Raw genomic sequence first — 23,590 nt, 5'->3', positions numbered from 1 at the left:
TAGCAAAGATCTGAGCAACTACACAGAGGATTAATAGTCACCAGCCCCTCAACCCCACAAACCTCCTGCCATTTGCACAGGTATCGCCTTCCTATTGGTGAAATGAAACTAAACACTGAAGAGAAATGTCGCCCTCTCTCCATGAATTTAATGACATCTCTGTGCAGAAGATAATTAGATAGCTGCAGTCCTAGGGACGGTGAATAATGGCATAAAAAAAATTACGTACTGCAGTTTTGTTTGCATACTGAACAAAAACAGATGCACCTCCCATTTAAATCAGCAGTGCAACTGATATCTTTAATAGCAACTGGCTATAGCAGTGTTTCTCAAACTGTGGGTCACAAGCCAATTCCAGGTGGGTCCCCATTCATTTCAATATTTTATTTTTAATATATTAGACTTGATGCCCCTGTGGTATGTGACTGCATTTGGGGAAATGTTGCACATCTGTACTTTTAACAGGCTCATCTGTATGTACTTTTAACAATAAAAGTAAATGGAACTTAGACCTGGGTAAATGTGGGTAGGATTGCAGCCTACGATTCCTAAAAATTTTCCTGCTTGATGATGTCAGTTCTGGTCATGACAACACTTCCGGTGGATCCTGACAGATTTTCATTCTAAAAAAGTGGGTCCCGGTGCTAAATGTGTGAGAACCACTGGGCTATAGAAAAGGGCATGTCTTTAATTGCATTTGTATGTCACATTTCCACAGGCACCCAGAGCATCTTATTGTATCCTCACAAGGATCCCGTGAAGACAATTTGTGGAGAAACTACAATTGCCACTCAAGAAGCTTCATAGTCAAGTGGAACTTGAGCTTCGCTCCAGAGCAACCTAGCTTCTTGCAACTCCATCCCACAAGTCATTAATAATAATAATAACAATAATAATAATAATAATAAAACTTTATTTCTATCCCGCCCTTCTCCCCAAAGGGACCCAGGGCGGCTAACAACATATAAAACAGATTAAAACATAATTTCACAAACAGATAAAAACACATTAAAAAACACATTAGCAGAACCCATAAAAACAGTAGTCAGATAAAAGTCAGAATAAAAGAGCATAAAGCAGCAGTACTTAGAGGAATCAAGCCCGTAAAAAGCAACTAAAAGATGTATAAAAGATGTTAAAAAGGCCATGAAGTCAGAAGGCTTGATTAAACAACAAGGTCTTCAGGCCTTGCCGAAAAGTCTCCAGAGAGGGAGCCATTCTCAAGTCAAGGGGAAGGGAGTTCCACAACGTTGGTGCCACTACTGAGAAGGCCCTATTTCTTGCCGCCGCCCCACGTACCTCCTTAGGCGGCGGCACTTGTAAAATTAGCCATTATTGTAATCTCATCTGACATTCTGATTTTCTCACTAGATGGCCTTTGGCAAGCCATTCTCTCTCACCCCCCGTTCTCCATCTGTAAAATGGGGATAATAATACTGGCCTACCTTACAGGGTTGTTATAAAGCAAACAAGATAGTGCAAACGTCCTTGCAATGCTTTGAATGTCTGAAAGCACTTTATGAATACCAAACACGACTCTTTCCAGGTCTTTCCAACCTAGTGTGCTTTCCCTTTACAGGACTCGCTGTGCGAGTGAGTGGTGATCACTCACAATACGAGCAGGCTAGAGGTTTCCAAACAAGTCCATAATGGTTCAATAAGCTTGTTCTTGGTGTGTACTTGCTTTGTTCAGACTGCAGGACTCCCATTAGAATACAGTGCGCTGGAGCAGGACATGAACTCCACTTCCAGTGCTGGGATTTATCCAACTCACCAGGCAAACAGCCATAAATCTTCCAGATACTAATCAAAGTGAGGCTGCACAAGAGCTGTACTTACTCCAAGTATATACTTCTTGGGGCTGGCTGTATTAAACTTTCCCATCCATCTTGGTCAGCTTCTCTACAGCTTAGCCATTCATCTTTCTGAAAAGCAGCAGAATTCTTTCCCTGGAACCGCCTCTGAACTCACGCAATTTGGAAGAAGTGGTGGGGAGGGCAATGGGGGGGGGGGAATTGTCAAGCAGTCTGGCAACTAGGCCCGGTTCCAGCTGAAGTCTGCAGAGACGAAGGCCCCATAAATGACTTCATTAGGTTCAATGGAACGTCATCACAAGTAACTTCAGCTGGATATGAACCTAAGAGCATATGCTAATTATTGCTCTTAAAAAGATAAAATTAAAATCCTGTGGTCGGGCGCAAGAGCTGCCAAGCTGTGAACAAATATGGCTTCTGACCTCCAAGTTTATTAACAGATGAAGTAATCTGATACACAACAATGATCAGCTAGTACTGAAGTGATATTCTCCCCCCCCCCCCCCAATTTGCAACTGATGATATGGAGAGGACCATGTTGGAATTGTTCAAAGATGGGAGGGATTTCCCAGCAATGGCTCCTTTTGGCTGCTGCCACTGTTCCCTGAACCCCCCTCCCCAAAGATGCCATCACATGATGACACAATCTCACTTTCACCAGCATCAGCAGTCACTATTTTCTCCTAGGAGCCTCCATCAGAGCAAACTATGACATCAGGATCATTCTTATGGAGTTTCCGGGGGAAAATGGCAGCCACTAGCTCAGAGCCATTGCATCAGAGCACAGCATCTGCTATGAAAAGGTAGTAGCAACTTGGAAAAATGCATATTGGCCCCCTCTTCTCAAGCAGTAAGTTCTCCATCCAGACCTTTCCACTCAACTCTAGATTAACTCTTGATCCACCTTCTCAAAATCAAGTCTGCTTCTCCACACCAAGATAAACTTCAGAGTTCACCAAAATAACACCAAAGTAAACTCCAACAGCACAAGTCTCCAGTCTATATTGAAGATGTTAGATATACAGTTTTGCTGCTGCATGTGCTAGGATAGCTGGGCAATCCGTCCTTGGCCATATTCCACCTCCCTTTTTCAAAGATGGGGACAACCATGGCCCAAATCCTATTCAATTTTCCAGTGCCGGCGCAGCTATACCACTGGGGCGTGCACTGCATCCAGTGGTGGGGAGGCAGTCACAGAAGCCTCCTTAAGGTATGGGAACATTTGTTTCCTTACCTTGGGGCTGCACTGCAGTTGCACTTGATACTTAGAAGTGCATTAGAAGGGAATTAGAGGACAGGTCCTCTCGTGGATTGAGAACTGGTTGGAGGCCAGGAAGCAGAGAGTGGGTGTCAATGGGCAATTTTCACAATGGAGAGAGGTGAAAAGCGGTGTGCCCCAAGGATCTGTCCTGGGACCGGTGCTTTTCAACCTCTTCATAAATGACCTGGAGACAGGGTTGAGCAGTGAAGTGGCTAAGTTTGCAGACGACACCAAACTTTTCCGAGTGGTGAAGACCAGAAGTGATTGTGAGGAGCTCCAGAAGGATCTCTCCAGACTGGCAGAATGGGCAGCAAAATGGCAGATGCACTTCAATGTCAGTAAGTGTAAAGTCATGCACATTGGGGCAAAAAATCAAAACTTTAGATATAGGCTGATGGGTTCTGAGCTGTCTGTGACAGATCAGGAGAGAGATCTTGGGGTGGTGGTGGACAGGTCGATGAAAGTGTCGACCCAATGTGCGGCGGCAGTGAAGAAGGCCAATTCTATGCTTGGGATCATTAGGAAGGGTATTGAGAACAAAACAGCTAGTATTATAATGCCGTTGTACAAATCTATGGTAAGGCCACACCTGGAGTATTGTGTCCAGTTCTGGTCACCGCATCTCAAAAAAGACATAGTGGAAATGGAAAATGTGCAAAAGAGAGCGACTAAGATGATTACGGGGCTGGGGCACCTTCCTTATGAGGAAAGGCTACGGCGTTTGGGCCTCTTCAGCCTAGAAAAGAGACGCTTGAGGGGGGACATGATTGAGACATACAAAATTATGCAGGGAATGGACAGAGTGGATAGGGAGATGCTCTTTACACTCTCACATAATACCAGAACCAGGGGACATCCACTAAAATTGAGTGTTGGGCGGGTTAGGACAGACAAAAGAAAATATTTCTTTACTCAGCGTGTGGTTGGTCTGTGGAACTCCTTGCCACAGGATGTGGTGCTGGCGTCTAGCCTAGACGCCTTTAAAAGGGGATTGGACAAGTTTCTGGAGGAAAAATCCATTATGGGGTACAAGCCATGATGTGTATGCGCAACCTCCTGATTTTAGAAATGGGTTAAGTCAGAATGCCAGATGTAGGGGAGGGCACCAGGATGAGGTCTCTTGTTATCTGGTGTGCTCCCTGGGGCATTTGGTGGGCCGCTGTGAGATACAGGAAGCTGGACTAGATGGGCCTGTGGCCTGATCCAGTGGGGCTGTTCTTATGTTCTTATGTTCTTATGATACCAAGCTCACAATATGGAAATATCCCAAGATGCCCAGTTCACCCATAAGGCTCTTCTCTGACCAAAAGCCAGCATCTAAAATCCCTCTTAGAGAACAGGCTAACTGTGGTATACATTCACAAGGGTAAACAGACAGTCATAAATAAGAGCCATAAGCAAATAAAAGGGATGCATAGAGTACCAGATCCTTTGTAATGGATATCTCTGTGAACAAATTGCCGATGCGTATCGAATTGCCCTCCTGTACATCCTGAGGATCAAGATGTTGATCTGATAACAATGCCAAATGTCTGTGATGTGTTTTGCTCTCTTTGTGTGCTCTTGTCCCCCCTCCCCTACCTAGACTACCCTATAAAACCTGGATCATTGTAATTCTCCGGGGTCTCTCCACGTGTGTGTGTGTGTGTTTGTGGAGGGTCCCGTTTGCAAACGAGAGTAAATATAAGAAGTCCTTTGAATTCTCCTGTCGCCTGTTTGATTGCCTCTCCAAAATCCAAAGAATCGTGTGTGTGTCCATTCGGGTACACACTGGTGCTGAAAAGTTGGATAGGATTGGGCCCTATGTGGACTATCCAAGGAGAAGGGTGCCAGATTCAAATTCTGTGAATCAAGTAGCCAGCACAACTGACCCTGAATATTTCAACATACAAAATCCTCACTAGTTGAGCTGTCAAGGGGGAAAAGAAAATCCATAACAGAGTTAGCTTCCTTTTTTTTTTTTTTTTTTAAGTGCCAATATTTTCAAAGCCCTCACTCCTAAGGAATGGCTGAAAAACAAAGGACAAATTGCCAGTGCTGGGGGAATGAAGTTGAAATACTTGTGAATTGTGAAAGTGAAGATTCTTCAAATTTCCTCTGGGCAGCTGCTGCCTTTGGCCACCACATGCCCATTCTTAAACACTGTTAAGAAGTTTTGGAGACCATCTTCACTCATTTGTTCATCCACCAGTCTAAGAAAGCAGAGCAATAACCAAGACGCTGAAATCTCCAATGTCACTTCCAAAATTCAAAGGCCAAATCTGGGGATTCAATTTCACCATCAAAGTCTGAACTGTGAAATTGGACAGATTCTGAAAAGTATGCTTTTTTTAAATTTCCCTGTGTGGTTGGTTGTTGTTGTGACAGAAAACACAATCAAGCGTTGGCTGGATAGAGAGGAAATTGGTTCCCTGGTTAAAGAGCTTAGCACCCTGTGGGGCTCGAACCAGCCTTGTAATGAGCTCTGCCAGAGATGAAGCAACGAAATTTAAAAGGGTCAGGCACATGACTCTGTTGTTAGAGGAATTAAGTGTTTATCTATTTACTTCAGTGCCAGAACACTCTGAATTTGATAGACTCACTGTAGAGGCTATTATTGTATTAAATATTCTCAGTGCCAAATATGCTGGCATTCAAAGAGCATCTGCTTGCTAAGAAAGGTCAAGGAGCTGAAACACATTGTTCCTCCACAAATACATTTATTTTTTTATGCTCTTCTAGCAACAGACTATGGCTGCCACCCTATCCACACTTTCCTGGGAGTAAGTCCCATTGGCTATAATAGGAGCAGCTTCTCAGTAGACATGCATAGAGCTGCAGCCAACTTCTGAGGCTCTCTAAGGCCAGCTCAATCCTCTGCCCTTCGATGCTTCAGAGCACTCTTAATGGTTGGCAACCTTCAGTCTTGAAAGACTATGGTATAAGCCTACAGCACCCTGTATTCCCAGGCGGTCTCCCCTCCAAGTACTAACCAGGCCTGACCCTGCTTAGCTTCCGAGATCAGACAAGATCAGGAGATAGTGTTCAGTATAGGGAGATGGCTGGCAATCTTCAGTCTCGAAAGACTATGGTATAAGCCTACAGCACCTGGTATTCCCAGGCGATCTCCCATCCAAGTACTAACCAGGCCGGACCCTGCTTAGCTTCCAAGATCAGACAAGATCGGGCATGTGCAGGGCAAGAGTTGCTGTCAGAGCACTCTTAAGAGCTTGTTTAAATATGTGTTTCTCAAACTGCAGGTTGGGACCTACTAGGTGGGTTGCGAGCCAATTTCAGGTGGGTCCCCATTCATTTCAATATTTTTAATCTATTAGACTTGATGCTACCATGGTATGTGACTGCATTTGGGAAACTGTTACAGACCTGTACTTTGAACAGGCTACTCTGTATATGCTTTTAACAATGATAGTCAATGGGACTTACTCCTGGGTAAGTGTGGGTAGGATTGCAGCCTGGGATTGTGAAAAATTTTCCTGCTTGATGATGCCACTTCTGATCACTGACATCACTTCTGGTGGGTCCCGACAGATTCTCATTCTAAAAAGTGGGTCCCGATGCTAAAAGTATGAGAACCGCTGTGTTATAGTATAGATCCTATGCATTGCAGCCAAGTGGCTGGAGTGCACCCCACATACTATGGTGGGAAGGGGCAAGCAGATGGCCAGCAAAAGTAAAGAAAAAATCTTTTTTACTGACCTCCCAGTTGGCTGCCTAATTACCTATGGGTCTCCTTAGACCCACACTATTTGTTTTTCCGGTATAACAGCCCACTCTTATCTGCCAGGGCCACTGGAGGTCTCTTTGGGGGAAGCCCTGCAATGGGGTTTCTCAAGACTGCCCAAGCTAGTTTGCCAGCACAGACCTAAGAACTCTATGTCTGACTTTGCAGCCCATAGGATAGGATGCAGCAAAGCAGGGCTCTGCCAGTCCCACCCACCTCCCACCACGGTTCCTCCGCCATCTTCTCCCCACCTTGCTCTGCTCACTCCCCACCTCCCCTCACCCCTAAAATACTTGTCGCCGGCCAGGACTGCAGGAGTGCAGGCTGGCCCTCTACGCGGTACTGAGGCTCAGCGCTGACTGGTGCTGGTTCATCCCCGGCAGCCCCTCCTCTCTGGGTGCCACGGATGTGCCTTATGGCATGTTTACAACACCCAGTGCCCGTGCTGAAGCTCAGTGCCTGCACTGACAGTGAACAGGATTGGGCCCTAAGTCTAAGGAGAAGAAGGGGTTGGAGCAGGCTAGAAAAGTGGGGATAAGATCCAGTGTGTGCCTTTGCTGCCAAGATCCACTCCCCCCCCCACCCCCCAGGTGCAGTCCCGGGCATCTCCAATTTAAAGGACTCTCAGACAGCAGTGCCAAGAAGGGCCCCGGTCTGGAAGCCTGAATGGCTTTCACCATTCAGAGTAGATGGCACCGCACTAGATGGGTCAGTGGAAAGTGGCTTTATCTGTCCATGCCTCACCACCCACCCACCCACCCCGCCATTGCAGCCACACCACGCTGGCAAATACTGCATTTTGTGGTTGGGGGTGGACAGCAGGAGACATCAGCGAGGAACAGGATTTTAAAATTCCCATACCTCCATGTAAGCTCTCCGACCTGCAATGGGTCTCCTCGGACCTGAGCCAGCACGTTTGCCAGCGCAAATCCAAGGAGAGAAAGGGAGCAGGCAGGGTTTTGCAGCAGGGGAAAAGGATCAGTGCAGGCCATTCACAATGGATTCTTCCCCTCCCGTGGCCTCCCCATCCACCATTATGCCCCCTGTCTGCCCCATTCTGACCCTCCCTCAACCCCCTACTGCCTCTTTCGATGTCTTACCTGGTGAGTGGGGACACTGGCAATGTGTGACACTGGCCTGTGGGGACACAGGCCTTCCTCCTTGCACTCCCAGCAGTGTGCTGACTCACGCACTGTCCGAGCGCATTTTGCAATAGGTGCTGATTGCTTTACGGCAGTCACCACTGTTGTGGGAACCTTGCCACCATTGGGTAGCAAGGGAAAGATTGGGCTGTTAGTCTCTTAACTCCTGAGCTATGCCACTCTCTCCCAGCTAACATCTTCACCTTCCCTGCACTCCATCCCATGGAACTAGAAAGAGGGGAGGGCAACAGGACACAGGTTGTGTCTGTTGTCTTGTGGGCTCCCTGAAGCATTTGGTGGGCCACTGTGAGATACAGGAAGATGGGCCTTTGGCCTGATCCAGCGGGGCTCTTCTTATGTTCTTATGAGCAAAGGGTTGGACTAGATGATCTCCAAGGCACCTAGCAGCTCTAACGGCCTCTGATTCTAGCCAGTTTCTCCAATCTGAGGCTAACCAACTAGCGCTTGTGTGCCAGGGAAAGGACTATGGTGATTGCCCAATTAATCGTTATTCCATCAAAACAACGTTACCTGTATAATATGCCTGGGCAACTTCTTTCATTTGCCTACTAGTCCTGGAGGCAAGGATCTCAGTCAGTGCCTTCTCATCAGTTCCAGCACCCTAAGCAAAAAAGAGAGCAAGACTATTTTGCATTTTACGCTGTAGCGTTGATAGTGCTGGATTCTCTTTGGGGATCCAGTATTTAGCTGACAGCAGAACTTGTAGTACAGCGATATCTAAAAAGAGAGGTTTTCTAAAAAAAAAAACCCAGAATATTTAATTACCAGAGGTAATTATAATTACCAAAATATTCATTCCAACAGAAGGTAACACCTAACCTAACACTAGCTGGTTTGTACCTGTAGGAATCTAATGTAGACAGTGGATCAAATTTAAGGGCATATGGCTACGAATGAAGGCTGAAGGCCCTGATCAATCAATTGATCAATAGCTGCAGGTTAAAAAACAGGTTTTAAGGCTGAGCTTTCCACTGTGAAAGTGCTGGTGGTAGCACATTCCACATGACTCCCACAAGTGCTGCAGTCCTTGTATATATTGGACCCTGATGAAGAATGGCTGTTCTAGGATAACTGTGTTTAAGATGATATACTATCTCAATATAATATGGTAATCTTAATTAAACCTTGCAGGAGATGAGTAGATATGGCAGGCTAAATATTTCCAGGGAGCAGTGGCATAGCTAGAGGGGGGGCAAAGCATTACGTTTTGCAGGGAGCCTCACTGCAGTGTGCAAGGGGCCCCTCCCTCTTCCATTTGGAGCCATTCCAGGCACTGGCTGGAATGGCTCCAAAGCCACCACCCAGAATGGCTCCAAAGAGGTGGGGGAGGGGGCTGCTTGTACCCTGTGGTGAGGCTCCCTGCAAAACTTAGCACTTTGCCCCCCTCCAGCTACACCACTGCCAATGGGTACATTACAGAAGGAGCATCATCATTTTGGCAGCTTACCTTCATTGACTTCTTCAGTTGTTTAGCGTCAAAAACCGCAGGAGGCGTCACAAGTGCGACCATAATACGCTCCAGGTCACCTGACAGATCACCCTTCAAGTCATCTTTCAGATCCTTTAAAAAAAAAAAAAAAAGGAGGAAGGGGGAAACAGCTGTGAATACTTCTCACTTTCAAAAATTCCACACACACTACAAAGGCTGCCTGCCTTTAACCACTGGGATATTTTTATTCTTCCATTCCTCCTTTCATTCAGGCCAAGTTCTCACCCAGTGTGGTAGCCTCACGTCTGAGCAGACAGCCTGCTGGTGAGGGTTCACCAAAATGAATAGTCCTCCATACAAGAAAAGAGTTCCCTTTCCATAGAAAGCCAGCAGTCCAGGAGGTGCATTTGAGCCTCACATTTTTCCTTGAGTATGTTTCTATATGGAGGGAAGTTCTCTATGATGGAGCTTTCAGTCATGCAACACACACCTCCGCCCCCCAGTAATATGAACTGATACAGCCTACTGGCCCATTTTCTCTGAGAGAAAGAGCGGGGTGTTCTCACACATCTCCGATCTCCTTGCATCCCTCACTAGTAATCATGTGGCACTTTCAGTGTGCCTGGCCAAGTGATGCTGGGTGCACCAATTCCAGGCACACATCACTCACAAAGTCTTCCTTTGAAAAGCAGCTTTTGTCTCCTTCCCTCAACACTTGCTTCGCTGCTACGTTGTGTGTTCTGCCCCTCCTCTAAGGAACTCAGAACGCTGCTTACGGCACCACTCTCATGGAATCTTCCCAAGAATACTGGGAGCAACATTAGATTAGGCCAGAATGATGCCATCTGAGGGCTGGGGTTGTGTGTTCTGGTCCTCCAAGTCTGGCCACTACACCACACTGGTTCTTTTTTCCTCTTTCTAAAGAGAGGCTGTAGCATCTTCTTCCCCTACTGAACAGTGACTCCTCATTTTGGGGTGGGGGGAGTCACCTTGCAAGTCAATTATGAAGAACAAGCAGTGAATTTACTGGATGACAAACCCTGTGCATGGGCAGTGGCATCACTAGGGGGGTGCAGGGGGTGTGAACTCCACCAGGTGACACCCTCAGGGGATGACACCATCAGTGGCCAAAATTTTGGAAGCCTTCTGGAAAATGTGTATTTATGAATAATACCATCAGTGTTATATAACATTGGAGAGGTAATTTCATGCAGAATGAAATGAAATAAACTCTGTTGAATTATCCATATTCTATCAAATGTTACGGCCAATTAACTCCAAAAAAGAAACACAACTGCCTTGTGTAACAAGAAGTGGATTGTCATAATTCAAAACTGACAAATGAGGCTGACTGTTTCAAGAGCCAGTGAGGCGTTACGATGACACAGCAGGGAACCAATAAGGTGTTAGTATAAGCCAGCTTTCATTTCCATGTATCAGAGCTAATACTAGAACTCTTATTCAGTTGAGCGAGTGCCATCAAGTTGGCTACTGGTTTTTTGTTGGTAACTGATTTGTTGGGTGGTCTGAACTGTCATATAATAAATAAATAAATAAGAGCCAAATCCTATCCAACTTTCCAGCCCTGGGGGTAGCCATGCCAATGGAATGTGCACTGCATCCTGTGTTGGGAGGCTAGTTACGGAAGCCTCCACAAGGTAGGGGAATGTCTGTCCCCTTGCCTTGGGACTGCATTGCCACTGCACCGACACTGGAAAGTTGGATAGGATTGGGCCCTAAATAAATAAATAAATAAGTAAAGTTAGCTAGCTAGCTAGCTAGCTAATGGGGGGTTACACCAACTTTAGGGATGCCACTGCATTGAGGCTGTGATATGATATTGAGATTTATTCTGTATGGTCTGATATGGGAAGAGAATATTAATGTGCGGGTGTGACACAATGGATCGATTGCGCTGGGTGAGGTAAACCTTAGTGATGCCTCTGTGCAAGGGTGGATGCTTTTCCAAGTCATACCTTTCCTGAAGCTGCCCTGTACTCTTTAGCGATCAGCTGGCGTTGAGCATTTGATCTCCCTGTAAGGATGTCAATCAGTGTTTTTTCATCTGTGCCTATAAAAGCAGAAGAGAATTTGCAAATACACATTAAGGAAAAATGGCTGGACTCCCATGGCTAATGAGGGGCTTTAAAATCGCTGCTATCGCTAATCCTGCATAAACAGCCACACCAATAACACCCACTGCCAAGTTAGTCTTAGCGTCCCAAACTTAACAACACGCAATCTGAGTTTGGCTGTTTAAGACTGGAAGCCATTGCCCCTGCACGTATGGTTGGCAACCTTCAGTCTCGAAAGACTATGGTATAAGCCTACAACACCTGGTATTCCCAGGCGGTCTCCCATCTAAGTACTAATCAGGCCTGATCCTGCTTAGTTTCCAAGATCAGATGAGATCGGGCATGTGCAGGGTAACAGTAAAGTTGCAATCCCAGAATGCTGTAGACCCCAAACAGAGCATTGGTTCATCAGCAACCACTGTGATGGATTCCGGCTGACCGTCAGACTGTTCAAAGGATCTGACAAACTGAGGATAGTTTCATCAACATGATAGCCATGCCAGACTGATGCGGCCTCCATCTTCAGAGCACTGCGCCACTGAACAGCTGTTGGAAAAGCAGCAGGAGAGGGCAACAGTCCCAGGGAGGCACGACACGTGAACAGCTTCATCTGCCTTCCTTTCGGAACTGGAAGAGGGCCGAGGGCCACATTTACCTATTCCCCTTATTGCTTTCCGAATTGCCTCAGCATCTCGTGATGCATTAAAGCCTGGATAATCCCAAATCGTTCCTCTAGCGCCAACCTAGAAAGTTAAAAAAAAAAAGAAGTGAGTTTCAAACTGTGTCAGGCTCAAGAAATTCACAAGGTTCACATGCTGCAGGTCTGAGACTCTGGCATCTCCAGTAAAAGTGTTCAGGTGATAGGAACAAATTCTGCCTGAGTGTTTGGACAGCTATTGCCAGGAAGATGGACCAGTCTTGGTCTTGCTTAGTATAAGATACCTAGTATAGTAAAAGATTACATTATACATTGTATGATGTAATTTACTACATGCTCTTAAGTGTCATAAGGACTAGAAACTTGAATTTGTTGTTACAGTTACATCTCCAAGGGTATTGAATTCTGTGCCATTAGAAGCACCTCGCTTATCTTTAATTTGTTTGTTTAGCTTTAATTTGTGTGTTTACTACATTTCTATCCTGCCTTTCTCCCCAAAGAGATCTAATTGGCTTTACAAATTTTACAAAATGTTTGACTGGAGTGTAAGAAGCCAAGCAAGTTCTGGACCTCCCATCCTGCATGATTGGTTAGACCTTGAGGAATTTCAGTTGCATGCCAGTTTTGCACTGGTACCAAATTCTTTTAACAAATGAGGTCCCGCTTTTTCAGAACCGTCTGAGTCAGAAACATGACTCTCTTTCAAAAAATGACATGTGGCATTAGGGCAACAAATCCACTAGATGAGCGGTTCCCAGACTGTGGGTCTAGGGCTCACTGCCCAAGTTTAGGTGGGTCATGAAACTGACAAGGCAGATTAGACTATATGCATCAAAGGTTAAATAACCTACTACTTGTGGGTGGAACACTGTTTCTACATCCTATAGCCACAGAGGCTGAGCAACTTGTAAAGTGAAACGTGTTTTTTTTTAGGTGGGTCCCAAAGCTAAACAGTTTGGAAACCACTGCACTAGATGAAACCACGTAAACCAAATGTTACCGGTTTTGGAATGAACATGGAGATACTAACTTGTTCATATTGTATGCACACACACAAATTGGAAATACAGTAATTTCAAATCCTTGTCTTTTGCTGATAACACTAAACCTAGCTCAACGGGGGCCGAGGGAAAAAAGTCACTTGGGTGTGGAGGAAAAAGCAAGAACTTATGATCTCAGCCCTTCAGGAATGTTGACTTAGCTCCTCTCTCGAAACAAGGGGAGGGAGGATTGTTACATTAGCAGAACCCTTTCTGTATGGCATGTGTGTCCTGTGCAGGCTCAGATTCAGCCCACTGTCAGAGAATAATGGGGGAAAAAACCCACACAACTAGCACATTCCTGAAATAACCCCCACTAAATGAATTGCTGGTCGAGCTGCATGCTTTGCACATCGTTTAGACAGCGATTTTCAACTTTTCCATCTCATGGCATATTGACAAGGCACTAAAATTGTCAAGGCACACTATCAGGTTTTTGATCATTGCCAAGGCACACCATGCTGCCAATGGGGGGCGTACATTCCCATTGACCCTACTAATAAATGACTTTCCCCCAAATTCCTGTGGCACCCCTGTGGACCACTGGCAAACCACTGTGAAAATGGCTGGTTTAGAGAGTAAAGCCAAATTTATGCATTATGCAGAGTGAGGTAGCTGAACTGTGGTCAGGTCCACTTGGACTACAAGGTGGGAGTTATATTTCTGAAACCTCCCCCATGAAAAAAACACCCTGCGTGCAAGAAACTAGCAGATCAGGGAGAGGTCTGTGCTAAACCTTTCATCCAATGTGCTATTTTGCTACATGCACCTAGGGATTCTTCTGTATGGGAACTTATTCAGAAATGCGTGGGTGAAGTCCAGAGCTTCACCTCACTCTGTGTAATGTACAGACTGAGCCTTACACAATCAATGGCTGAGTCACGCCTGAGTGTCAAAATGACAAAGCACCCTCTTTATCCTGGAGAAATGCTGTTGAAGCCAGCCTGACAGTGAGTCGGGGGACTGAGCCAAAAGGTGCGGCCCAGCTTTCCATAAACAAGCAGTGGCGGGCTTCAGCAGGGTGCTTGCCTACATGGAGGAAAGACCTCCTGCCAGCCCTCTCTCCTTCCTCCTTCTCTCCCACCATCCAAGAATCTCACCGCAGTTGTCCAAGTAGAATGTTCAAGGTCACCTTCTACAAGAGGCATTTGGCAGGTTAGAAGGTTTTTGCAATTGCTGCTTGTCAGAGAAGCAGGCACACCAAGTCAGAAGCAGCATCACCCAAGTCGCTCAGGCCTTGCCTAGACAGCTCCAAAACACAAAGCTCTGGATCTGACCTGTGCTCGGAAGGAAGGCTGCCTGGAAACTGTGCAGACACTACTTGAGTGCCAAGGAAGACAGGCAGGATGTCCAAGTGGCTGAAAAAAATTAAAGGTCCCCCATTCAGATCAATGGCAGGACATTTTTAACTGGTGTTTTCTTTTTTTCACACAATAGCTGTTTAATGGTGCAGGGGCACTCCATTCATGCAGCCACCTGATGTGGGTTGCATCAGCCCAGATTGTGAGGGGCCTGGGGGGGGCAGTGCATTTGGGGTACCTTTCACAGCTGCCTTCCTCCAATCTGTTACCAATGCAAGCCGCAATGATCTACTCTCCCACTCAAACAAGAACCAGATCATTCTCCTCCTTACCAAGCTCTTTGCTGGCCTTGTTTGCTTGGTGGCCTCTTACACCCATCTAGATGGATATGGGACAAAATCAGGGGCAGAGCCAAGGGGGAGCCATGGATGCATGACCCCCAAAACTGTGGTGCCCGCAGGAAAGGGCAACCACCAGGATAGGGAGCAAAGCCAGATGCCAGAAGAATGCCCACTGGGCAGGGAGAGATGGCAGTCAGAACAGGAGCCCAGGTCTACCCAGCAGATATGGACAGGAGCCCAGGTCTACCCAGTCTGGACAGGAGCCTAGGTCTACTACCTGGAAAAGGCAGCTCCAGATGGGAGTCAGAATGGGAGTCCAGGTCTACCCAGCAGATAGCTCTGGGTTTCAAGTCAGGAAAGAAGTCCAGATCTACTTGCCCAGCAAACTATCTGCCTGGTTGACCTGGGCTCTGGAGTTAAGGTAGTGCTCACGGCTCCCCCAAACACTGGATCTGCCCCTGGACAAAAAGGGCCCTTGATCTAACTCAGTAGGAGTCTTCTGTTGACACCGGAGGGAAAACCCACTCTGGATGGACAAAAGTTCTATATGATCAAATTCAAGAGTCAATTTTTCTCTCACTTATTGTGTATGCACAAGAAAGAATGCACCGACTATGAATCCAGAACCAACTTCTGCAGTAACTTCCTCCCTCATTTCAGTGGGATTTATGCAGGGGCTCATACAGCCAAGGGCCAGGTCTACAGGCTTAGGGTATCTCCTTTGTAGAAATGCACCACTTGACATTTGCATGCCAAACATTTTTCTAAAGACTTCTCTGGAATCCTGAAAGATGAGCCAGTTTTTCAGGTCTCACCTTTTACCAATATGCATCTTAAAAAGAATATTTTCTGGTGGGTCCTATGCAGGTGACATAGCTTGATTTTCCATCACCCGGGGAGACGGTCCTTAGCCCCTTGTTTCCTGCTTCTTCTGTGCCAATATTTACTCAGAGAGAAACAGGATGGGGAAGGCTTTTACTACAAAGGCAACGCTGGTGTTTGGCTTAGGAGAAAGTCACACCCTTCCCAGCAGAACAATCAGTAGCAAATTGGTAGCAAGTCACTTTTTCAGCAACAGAATTAATGTGTTTTTCCCCCCAAGGAGGCAAAGTGATTCACGGGTGCCAGATCATTTCAGAACTCCCACTGGGGACTTGAAATGGGAATAAAATTATGGAATTAAGCATGAGTGCTGGGACTGACAGTCAAACACAAGAGAGTGCAACTGCTGAATCAGACAAGCTTTAAGAAACGAGGGACTCAGCCATTGAGCCCCTGCTCAGCATGCCAAAGGTCCCAGGTTCAAATCCTGCTAGCTTCTAGAAAAGTCTGAAACTGTGGCCAGTATTGAGGTGAACTCAGGCCCCTGGACGTGTTCACACTCTATCAGCTAAATTAACTCTGGTGAGATGCAACTCACACTTTTGGGAAAGACAACCATTTATGAATACCACACTAAATGTACAAAGCACACTTCGCTTTTAGAAGACACCGCTGCTGGCCCACTGATGAGGCCACCTGATGCAAGTTGCATCAGGGGCAGATCTTGAGGGGTCTGAGGGAGCAGCAGACTACGGGCTGCCTTCTAGCACCAATGGCCACATAGGAGTCCTTTGAGAGTGAGCTCTGCAGAATGGCAATTGTTTTTCCCAAGTCACTGCCGTTTGCAACAAATTGCGCAAACATACTCTGTTAGCTCTGCCACATGTGCCAACATCCTGGTTCTATTACGCCACTCTCTTAAAGAACATGCTCCAGCACTTCACCCGTATTTCACCAACAATAATTCTGTCGCAGTTAAGGAGAGACTGGAGCACTTCTTATCCACAAGAAGAAGCTCACCGTTCACTGACTCAGGCATGCCGACTTCTGCCGGCTGCCTCAGTTTTAGGTTGTATGTTATGCTGGGTGTATGAGCCAAACCAGGGCTGACCCACTGGTGACGTGACCTGAAGGTCTTGCATCAAGCGGTGAGTTCAGGAGGGCACTGACATGCAGCAAGCACCCTGAGTCTTCCTGCCACCCCCTCTGGCTCACTGCTGATGGAGGTGCTCCAGTCTACACTCCAACCCCCTTCTCGATCACTCAAAGCACTCTGGGCAGCAGCAACCCCCTGGAGGAAGAAGGGGAGGATAAACTCCGCAGCAGCCACCTCTGCCTCTTTATCACCCCACCTGCCAGGTGCTTAAGAAAGCAGCCAAGTGGACTGGAGGTGAAGCCCCTCACTCCCCTTCCCTTATCTTCAGTTTCAGTTAGCCAGGATGCAGCCTCTTCATCCAGCCCAGTCCTGTTTGAAATGACATGGAAGAGCAAAGCATGCTGGAAATCCACAATGCTCTACACCAGGGGTGCCCAAACCCCAGCCCTGGGGCCACTTGCGGCCCTCAAGGCCTCTCAGTGCGGCCCTCAGGGAGTCCCCAGTCTCCAATGAGCCTCTGGCCCTCCGGAGGTTTGTTGGAGCCCACACTAGCCCGACGCAACTGCTCTCAGCTTGAGGGAGACTGTTTGACCTCTCGTGTGAGCTGTGGGATGAGGGCTCCCTCCACTGCTTGCTGTTTCACGTCTGTGATGCAGTAGCGGCAGCAAAGGAAAGGCCAGTCTTGCTTTGTGCAAGGCCTTTTATAGGCCTTGAGCTATTGCAAGACCTTCATTCATTCATATAAGTTCATCTTTAATATATTCATTTATGTAAACTTATGTAAATTTATTCACATTTTAAATGTAAATTAATTCTTTTTTTCCCCCGGCCCCCGACACAGTGTCTGAGAGACGATGTGGCCCTCCTGCCAAAAACTCTGGACACCCCTGCTTTACACTTTGGGGTAATTTCAGGACCCTGGTGAGCAAGGAAAGCTACACCCAGAATGGTAGAAGGTAAGAGGAAGGGATGGGTGGCACAGCTTGGCTTCTTTCACATGCACAAGATTTTGGGGGGGCAAGAGGAAGAATTTGGGGGCAAGATTTTTGGGGGCGAGAGGTAGCATTTTGGAGCTGACTAGGACACTGGCTGGGCCCGAACCAAACTGCACAAACTTGGATTTTTGATATTACTCACCCAAACAGAAGACATTGTGATCTTTTTCAGCAAGGCTCTAGAAAAAAAATAACTGGTCATGAGCGGGAAGTGGCATGAAGCAGACACATTGATTAGAAAATGCACAAAGGTCACAGGAACTGACTGGGTGGTTATCAAGGATCAAGCCCCCTATTGGCCCCCAAGTAGTCCCAACCCTGTGGCATGGGTTCCTTCTTTTGGCAATGCTACCAACCACCCTTTTTGTCACAGCTCACCAAGCTGACATTCATCCTCCTGTCAAGGAGCGACCACCCCAGAAAGCAAAGATCCCCACTTTCTGAAGACTGGAAAGGGGGGTTTGGAGCCCAGAAGCAGTGTGGGCCATTTGGCCTGCCCTCTCCAGTCTCCATGCTGTCACTGTGATTATGGAACGCCAACAAGAGACCTATCAAGCCATCCCATTGCTTAGTTCTGGGTCGCTTCTTGGAGCGTTTTGTTCAGACACAGCTCTCAGAGGTGGCACCCCAGGTAGCTCTGAAAATTTACTCTGCTTTGATCTTACTGGAATTACTGGAAAGACTCTCTGTACATTACATTGACTGTGCACGTTAGAAAAGCAGTTAAATTTTAAGTAATTTGGAGCTTCAAAAAATACATCTGCAATTAGGCCCTGGGAGAAGAGGGCTGTTTACAAGAGTAAATGATTTACAAGAGTAAAGACAGTCAAAAAGTCCTTGACAGGAGGACAGGTGAGCAGAAGCAAACCCTTGGATTGATCTAAAGTGGCTCTTTGGAAGGTGCCTTAGGGCAGAACTACTTAGTACTTCCTCAAACGCAAGCTGCCAACCCCATGGGAATACAAGGTAGCAGCGGGCAGGGATGCTAGGACCACACACTCACCTGCAACACGTCTTCCTTCCGAACTGCTTTCTCCCAGCTGAGCTTCTCAGAGCCCAGCAGTGAGGGGAATGAGGGTTGGATGAAGCAGCCTCCCAACTAATAATAAAAATAATAATAACTAGGTATTTATATACCGCCTTTCTGGTCATCGGACTACTTATCTGACTTTATTCAAGGTAGTTTACATAGGCAGGCATTTCTAAATCCCTCAAGGGCTTTTTACAAACATAGAGGTTCTCTCTTTCACAAACCAACAACATTTCAGAACGGATCTTCCTGGTTTGGTCTCGCTTCTGGCCTCCAGTTCTCCCACGCAGGCTGGCAAGCAGCTCCATCTCTCACATGGAGGGCAGCCAAGATGCTTCTTGCTCACACCAAGAGCAGGTGGAATCACTCAGCTGGGCTTGTCAGCTGCTCCAAGGTCTCGCCATTCTCAGCTGTTCAGGGAGCTGCCGGTGTCCTCGAACTGGTGACCTTCTGATGTTATCTTTGGGCTAACGGAGGCTCTACCCTCCAGACCAGACCCCTCTGCCCAGACCAGACACTATTGTGTCTCCTGTGGAAATGTCCCTCACGCTCACATTATTCAAATAACTGTATTCCGGAACCCATGTCCGTCAGTGTATCATACAATTCTGGCCTTAGTTAAGACTGAGAAGCACAGAAAAGCTCTCTCTCCTTTCACCCAAAAGCATCTTCACCCAGAGAAGGAAGCCTTTTGGAATCTGCCTGAGCTTAAGCATGCAGGACAGGAAAGGAATCGTTCTTGACTTGGTTTCTAAATATGGATTTTGGCTCAAAACTCAGAGTTGAGTACACATGACGCTGAGCTCCGTGTTTTGCTTAGGAAAATGATCTTCCCACACTTCCTGAACTTATATAAATAAAATGCCAGAGGTGTGTTTGCAGCTGGAGAGCTTCAGGGAGGGCCAAGCTATGGTGGGGCAGACCTAGCCCTTTAAACGCAGGTCTTCGCCAATAAGATATAAAGCATGGCGGGGGTGGGGAGGACTGATGTAAGAGCAAAAAGGACCTGAAGCCTTCTGGGGCAGGTTCAGTATCTCTCACTCCATAAAATGTCTCTCTTCTCTGCAGTGAAGGTCCATCAGCGCAAATACTGGCTCAGTCTAGGAGAGCATTTATGAGGCTTCATTACCTCTAATGGCTCAGACATGCAACTTGTTGTTTTCCATGAGATCATAGCGCACCTAGAGCCCTGGGGAAGTCCCCAACACCTGCCTTTGAAAGTGACACAGTCTTATGAAGATGCTGCTTGAAACATCTGATGCCGGCCTAGCGATGAAGCCATCAACAACACATGCTTTGAGTGGTGAGCTGGGGGGGGTGGAAAGTGGAGGGCTGCCCCACACTCCGCATCCGGTTGCCACTCCACTGTGGCCTGCCACCCACCAAGCCACTTCAGTCGGCTCTCTGATCCTTTTGCTGAGAGCAAGTGGGAAGAGGATTGGGTCTGTAGCAGCCCAGCTCTTCCTCCAGCATCACTGGAGGAAGGGGAAAAAAGAAGCTGCCTCCACCACTGGACCAAGCAGTAGGATGGGTGAAGCAACAGCAGTGTGGGAGATATGCACAGAGGGGGGGTAGAACTGACTGCGAAAGGTAGCCCCCAAGCTGCAACCAGACCCACATCTACTAAGATAGAGTGTTAGAACATAAGAACAGCCCCACTGGATCAGGCCATAGGCCCATCTAGTCCAGCTTCCGGAATCTCACAGGGGCCCACCAAATGCCCCAGGGAGCACACCAGATAACAAGAGACCTCATCCTGGTGCCCTCCCTTGCATTGGCATTCTGACATAGCCCATTTCTAAAATCAGGGGGTTGCACATACACATCATGGCTTGTAACCAGTAATGGATTTTTCCTCCAGAAACTTGTCCAATTCCCTTTTAAAGGCATCCAGGTCAGATGCTGTCACCACAACTTGCGGCAAGGAGTTCCACAGACTGACCACAAGCTGAGTAAAGAAATATTTTTTGTCTGTCCTAACTCTCCCAACACACAATTTTAGTGGATGTCCCCTGGTTCTGGTGTTATGTGAGAGTGTAAAAAGCATCTCTCTATCCACTTTATCCTTTCCATGCATAGTTTTGTATGTCTCAATCATGTTCCCCCTCAGGCAACTCTTTTCTAGGCTGAAGAGGCCCAAACACCATAGCCTGTCCTCATAAGGAAAGGGCCCAGTAATCATCTTATTCGCTCTCTTTTGCACCTTTTCCATTTCCACTATGTCCTTTTTGAGATGTGGCGACCAGAACTGGACATAATACTCCAGGTGTGGCCTTACCATCGATTTGTACAACGGCATTATAATATTAGCCGTTTTGTTCTCAATAGCTTTCTGCCATCTCTAAGTCTCCTTTTATCTCCCCTTTCCCTCCCTCACCATCCAGAGGGCCAACCGCTTCTCTGGCGGGTTTCCTGCTTCTAACATATTTGAAGAAGCTTTTATTATTCCCCTTAATGCTGCTGGACATGCGTTCCTCATAGTCTCGCTTGGCCTCCCATATCACCTTCTTACATTTCTTCTGCAACTGTTTATGTTCCTTTTTATTCTCCTCATTAGGGCAAGACTTCCATTTATGGAAGGAAGCTTCCTTGCCCTTTACAGCCTCTCTAACTTGGCTGGTTAGGAATGCGGGCACCCTCCTGGACTTAGTCGAGCCCTTCTTCCTTTGCAGTATACACCTCTGCTGGGCATCTATTATTGTTGTTTTAAGCAGCCTCCATGCACTCTGGAGAGATTGGACTCTTTTTACCTTCCCTTTCAACCTCCTTCTAACCAGCCTCCTCATTTGAGGGAAGTCCGCTAGTCGGAAGTCAAGGGTTTTTGTGAGAGATTTGCCTGGTATTCTTCCCCCGATGTGCTTGTTGAAACGGATCGCAGCATGATCACTGTTCCCCAATTGATCAGTAACATTGACATCTCTAACCAGGTCCTGAGTACCGCACAATATTAAATCCAGAGTCACCTGTCCTCTGGTGGGCTCCATGACTAGCTGCTCTAAGGCACAGTCATTTAACATGTCAAGAAATCTGGTCTCCTTTTCGTGACCAGAACACAAATTGACCCAGTCAATATGAGGATAATTGAAGTCCCCCATGATTACAACCCTGTTCCTCCTTGATCTGTATCCTCATTTCAAGGTCCCCTTCCAGTTTCTGGTCTGGAGGACAATAGTACGCCCGCAGTATTACATCACTCCACAGGCCTGGTAATTTAACCCCCAGAGATTCTATGGTGGAGTCGGACCCGCCTTCAATCTCTACTTTGCTGGATTCTATCCCTTCCTTAATGTAAACAGCCACCACACCTCCTACATGCCCTTCCCTGTCCTTCCTGCAGAGTTTATAGCCTGGGATTGCGGTATCCCACTGATTTTCCGCATTCCACCAGGTTTCTGTTATGCCCACTATGTCAATGTTTTCCCTAGTCACCAGACATTCCAGTTCTCCCATCTTTGCTCGGAGATTTTGGGCATTTGCATAAAAGCATTTGTACATGGAATACCCCAAGATGGGCTGCTTAAAGCCATGGACGTTGGTCCATAAAGCCCGGTGTTGTTTCCCCTGATTGACAGAAGCTCTCTCTCTCTCTCTCTCTCTCTCTCTCTCTCTCTCATTGCCCATGGTCTGATTTTTAAGCTGTAGACATCAGGGGTCAATAGCACATCTCTGCATGTGGGTGGAAGTTCTACTGTTGAGTTGACACCCCTCAGTACAGTCCCTGGTTGCAAGGGGTGAGCTTCATGCTACAGTCTGTTACCCTGCACATGCCCAATCTCGTCTGATCTTGGAAGCTAAGCAGGGTCAGGCCTGGTTAGTACTTGGATGGGAGACCGCCTGGGAATACCGGGTGCTGTAGGCTTATACCATGATCTCGGAAGCTAAGCAGGGTCAGGCCTGGTTAGTACTTGGATGGGAGACCGCCTGGGAATACCGGCTGCTGTAGGCTTATACCATAGTCTTTCGAAACTGAAGGTTGCCAACCACAATTGATACGTGAATGGGCCACGACTCATCAGCCAGAGTGTTCCCTGCTGCCTTTGAGTCATTTCTGAAAATGACCTTGGCAGAGAAGGATCATCTGGGTCAGCAGGAGACAAATGAAGACATTTACCTCGGGGCATATGTTAATGTCTAAGTGCTATTATCTTTCTGAAGGACTTCCAAGAATTTGGGTGAAATGAGGTAGACATTAAATGAAGTAGAATAAGTTTCAGTGCAGAAATCAGCAGCAGGACAGAAAAACACTCTAAAGAAGACATTGAAAGTTTATATTGAAATACGATGTGTGTGTGTGTGTGTGTGAATGAATTCTTAATGGAGCATGACTATGGCAAGGTCATGCCTTACACCTTAAAACAGTGGTTCCCAAACTGAGGGTCAGGACCCACTGGTGGGTCAGGACCTGACTTTTGGTGGGTCGCTAAAAGGTGATGGAAAGATCAGATAAGTAATTGCCTCAAGCCCCAAGGCTCTTGAAATTACCCTGCAAAAAGCTCAGCTCCTGCAGTTTGCAAGATAGCTGTTAACTGCCCTGCAAGGAGTTACCAGGATGAGGTCTCTTGTTATCTGGTGTGCTCCCTGGGGCATTTGGTGGGCCGCTGTGAGATACAGGAAGCTGAACTAGATGGGCCTATGGCCTGATCCAGTGGGGCTGTTCTTATGTTCTTATGAGCTGCGCTCCAGCAGTTTGCAAGCTTGTTTAAATATAGAGAGATAAAATAAGAGAGTTTTTTTTATCATTATTACTTATAAATAAATAAAATATTATTTCTTTCTAAATATCCTTTTTTTTAAAAGTCTGGTAAATCTAGGTGGGTCCCGATACAGTGTCATTTTAAAAAGTG

General features: G+C 46.8%; 1 protein-coding gene and 3 pseudogenes across 1 annotated transcript in view; 1 reads left to right on the top strand and 3 right to left on the bottom strand.

Moving 5' to 3' along the window:
* The window catches only part of ANXA3 (annexin A3), a 30,238-nt gene that overhangs the window by 5,808 nt on the left and 840 nt on the right, over positions 1 to 23,590 (bottom strand). Inside the window, exons 2-7 of the mRNA XM_066631906.1 lie at positions 18,720 to 18,815; positions 17,859 to 17,895; positions 12,119 to 12,206; positions 11,365 to 11,459; positions 9,407 to 9,520; positions 8,470 to 8,560 (exon numbers count right to left, since the gene is read on the bottom strand). Coding sequence (XP_066488003.1) covers positions 8,470 to 8,560; positions 9,407 to 9,520; positions 11,365 to 11,459; positions 12,119 to 12,206; positions 17,859 to 17,873 — 403 coding nt within the window. The 5' untranslated portion in view covers positions 17,874 to 17,895; positions 18,720 to 18,815. The remainder of the gene's footprint in view (positions 1 to 8,469; positions 8,561 to 9,406; positions 9,521 to 11,364; positions 11,460 to 12,118; positions 12,207 to 17,858; positions 17,896 to 18,719; positions 18,816 to 23,590) is intronic.
* On the bottom strand, positions 6,151 to 6,270 carry LOC136656690 (5S ribosomal RNA; annotated as a pseudogene).
* Positions 11,713 to 11,834, bottom strand: LOC136656675 (5S ribosomal RNA; annotated as a pseudogene).
* LOC136656406 (5S ribosomal RNA) lies at positions 22,488 to 22,605 on the top strand (annotated as a pseudogene).

This window comes from Tiliqua scincoides, chromosome 6, assembly GCF_035046505.1.
Source record: "Tiliqua scincoides isolate rTilSci1 chromosome 6, rTilSci1.hap2, whole genome shotgun sequence".
Classification (NCBI taxonomy): Eukaryota; Metazoa; Chordata; class Lepidosauria; order Squamata; family Scincidae; genus Tiliqua; species Tiliqua scincoides.
The sequence above is the reverse complement of the archived record's forward strand: the minus strand, read 5'-3'. Positions and strand labels throughout refer to the sequence as shown.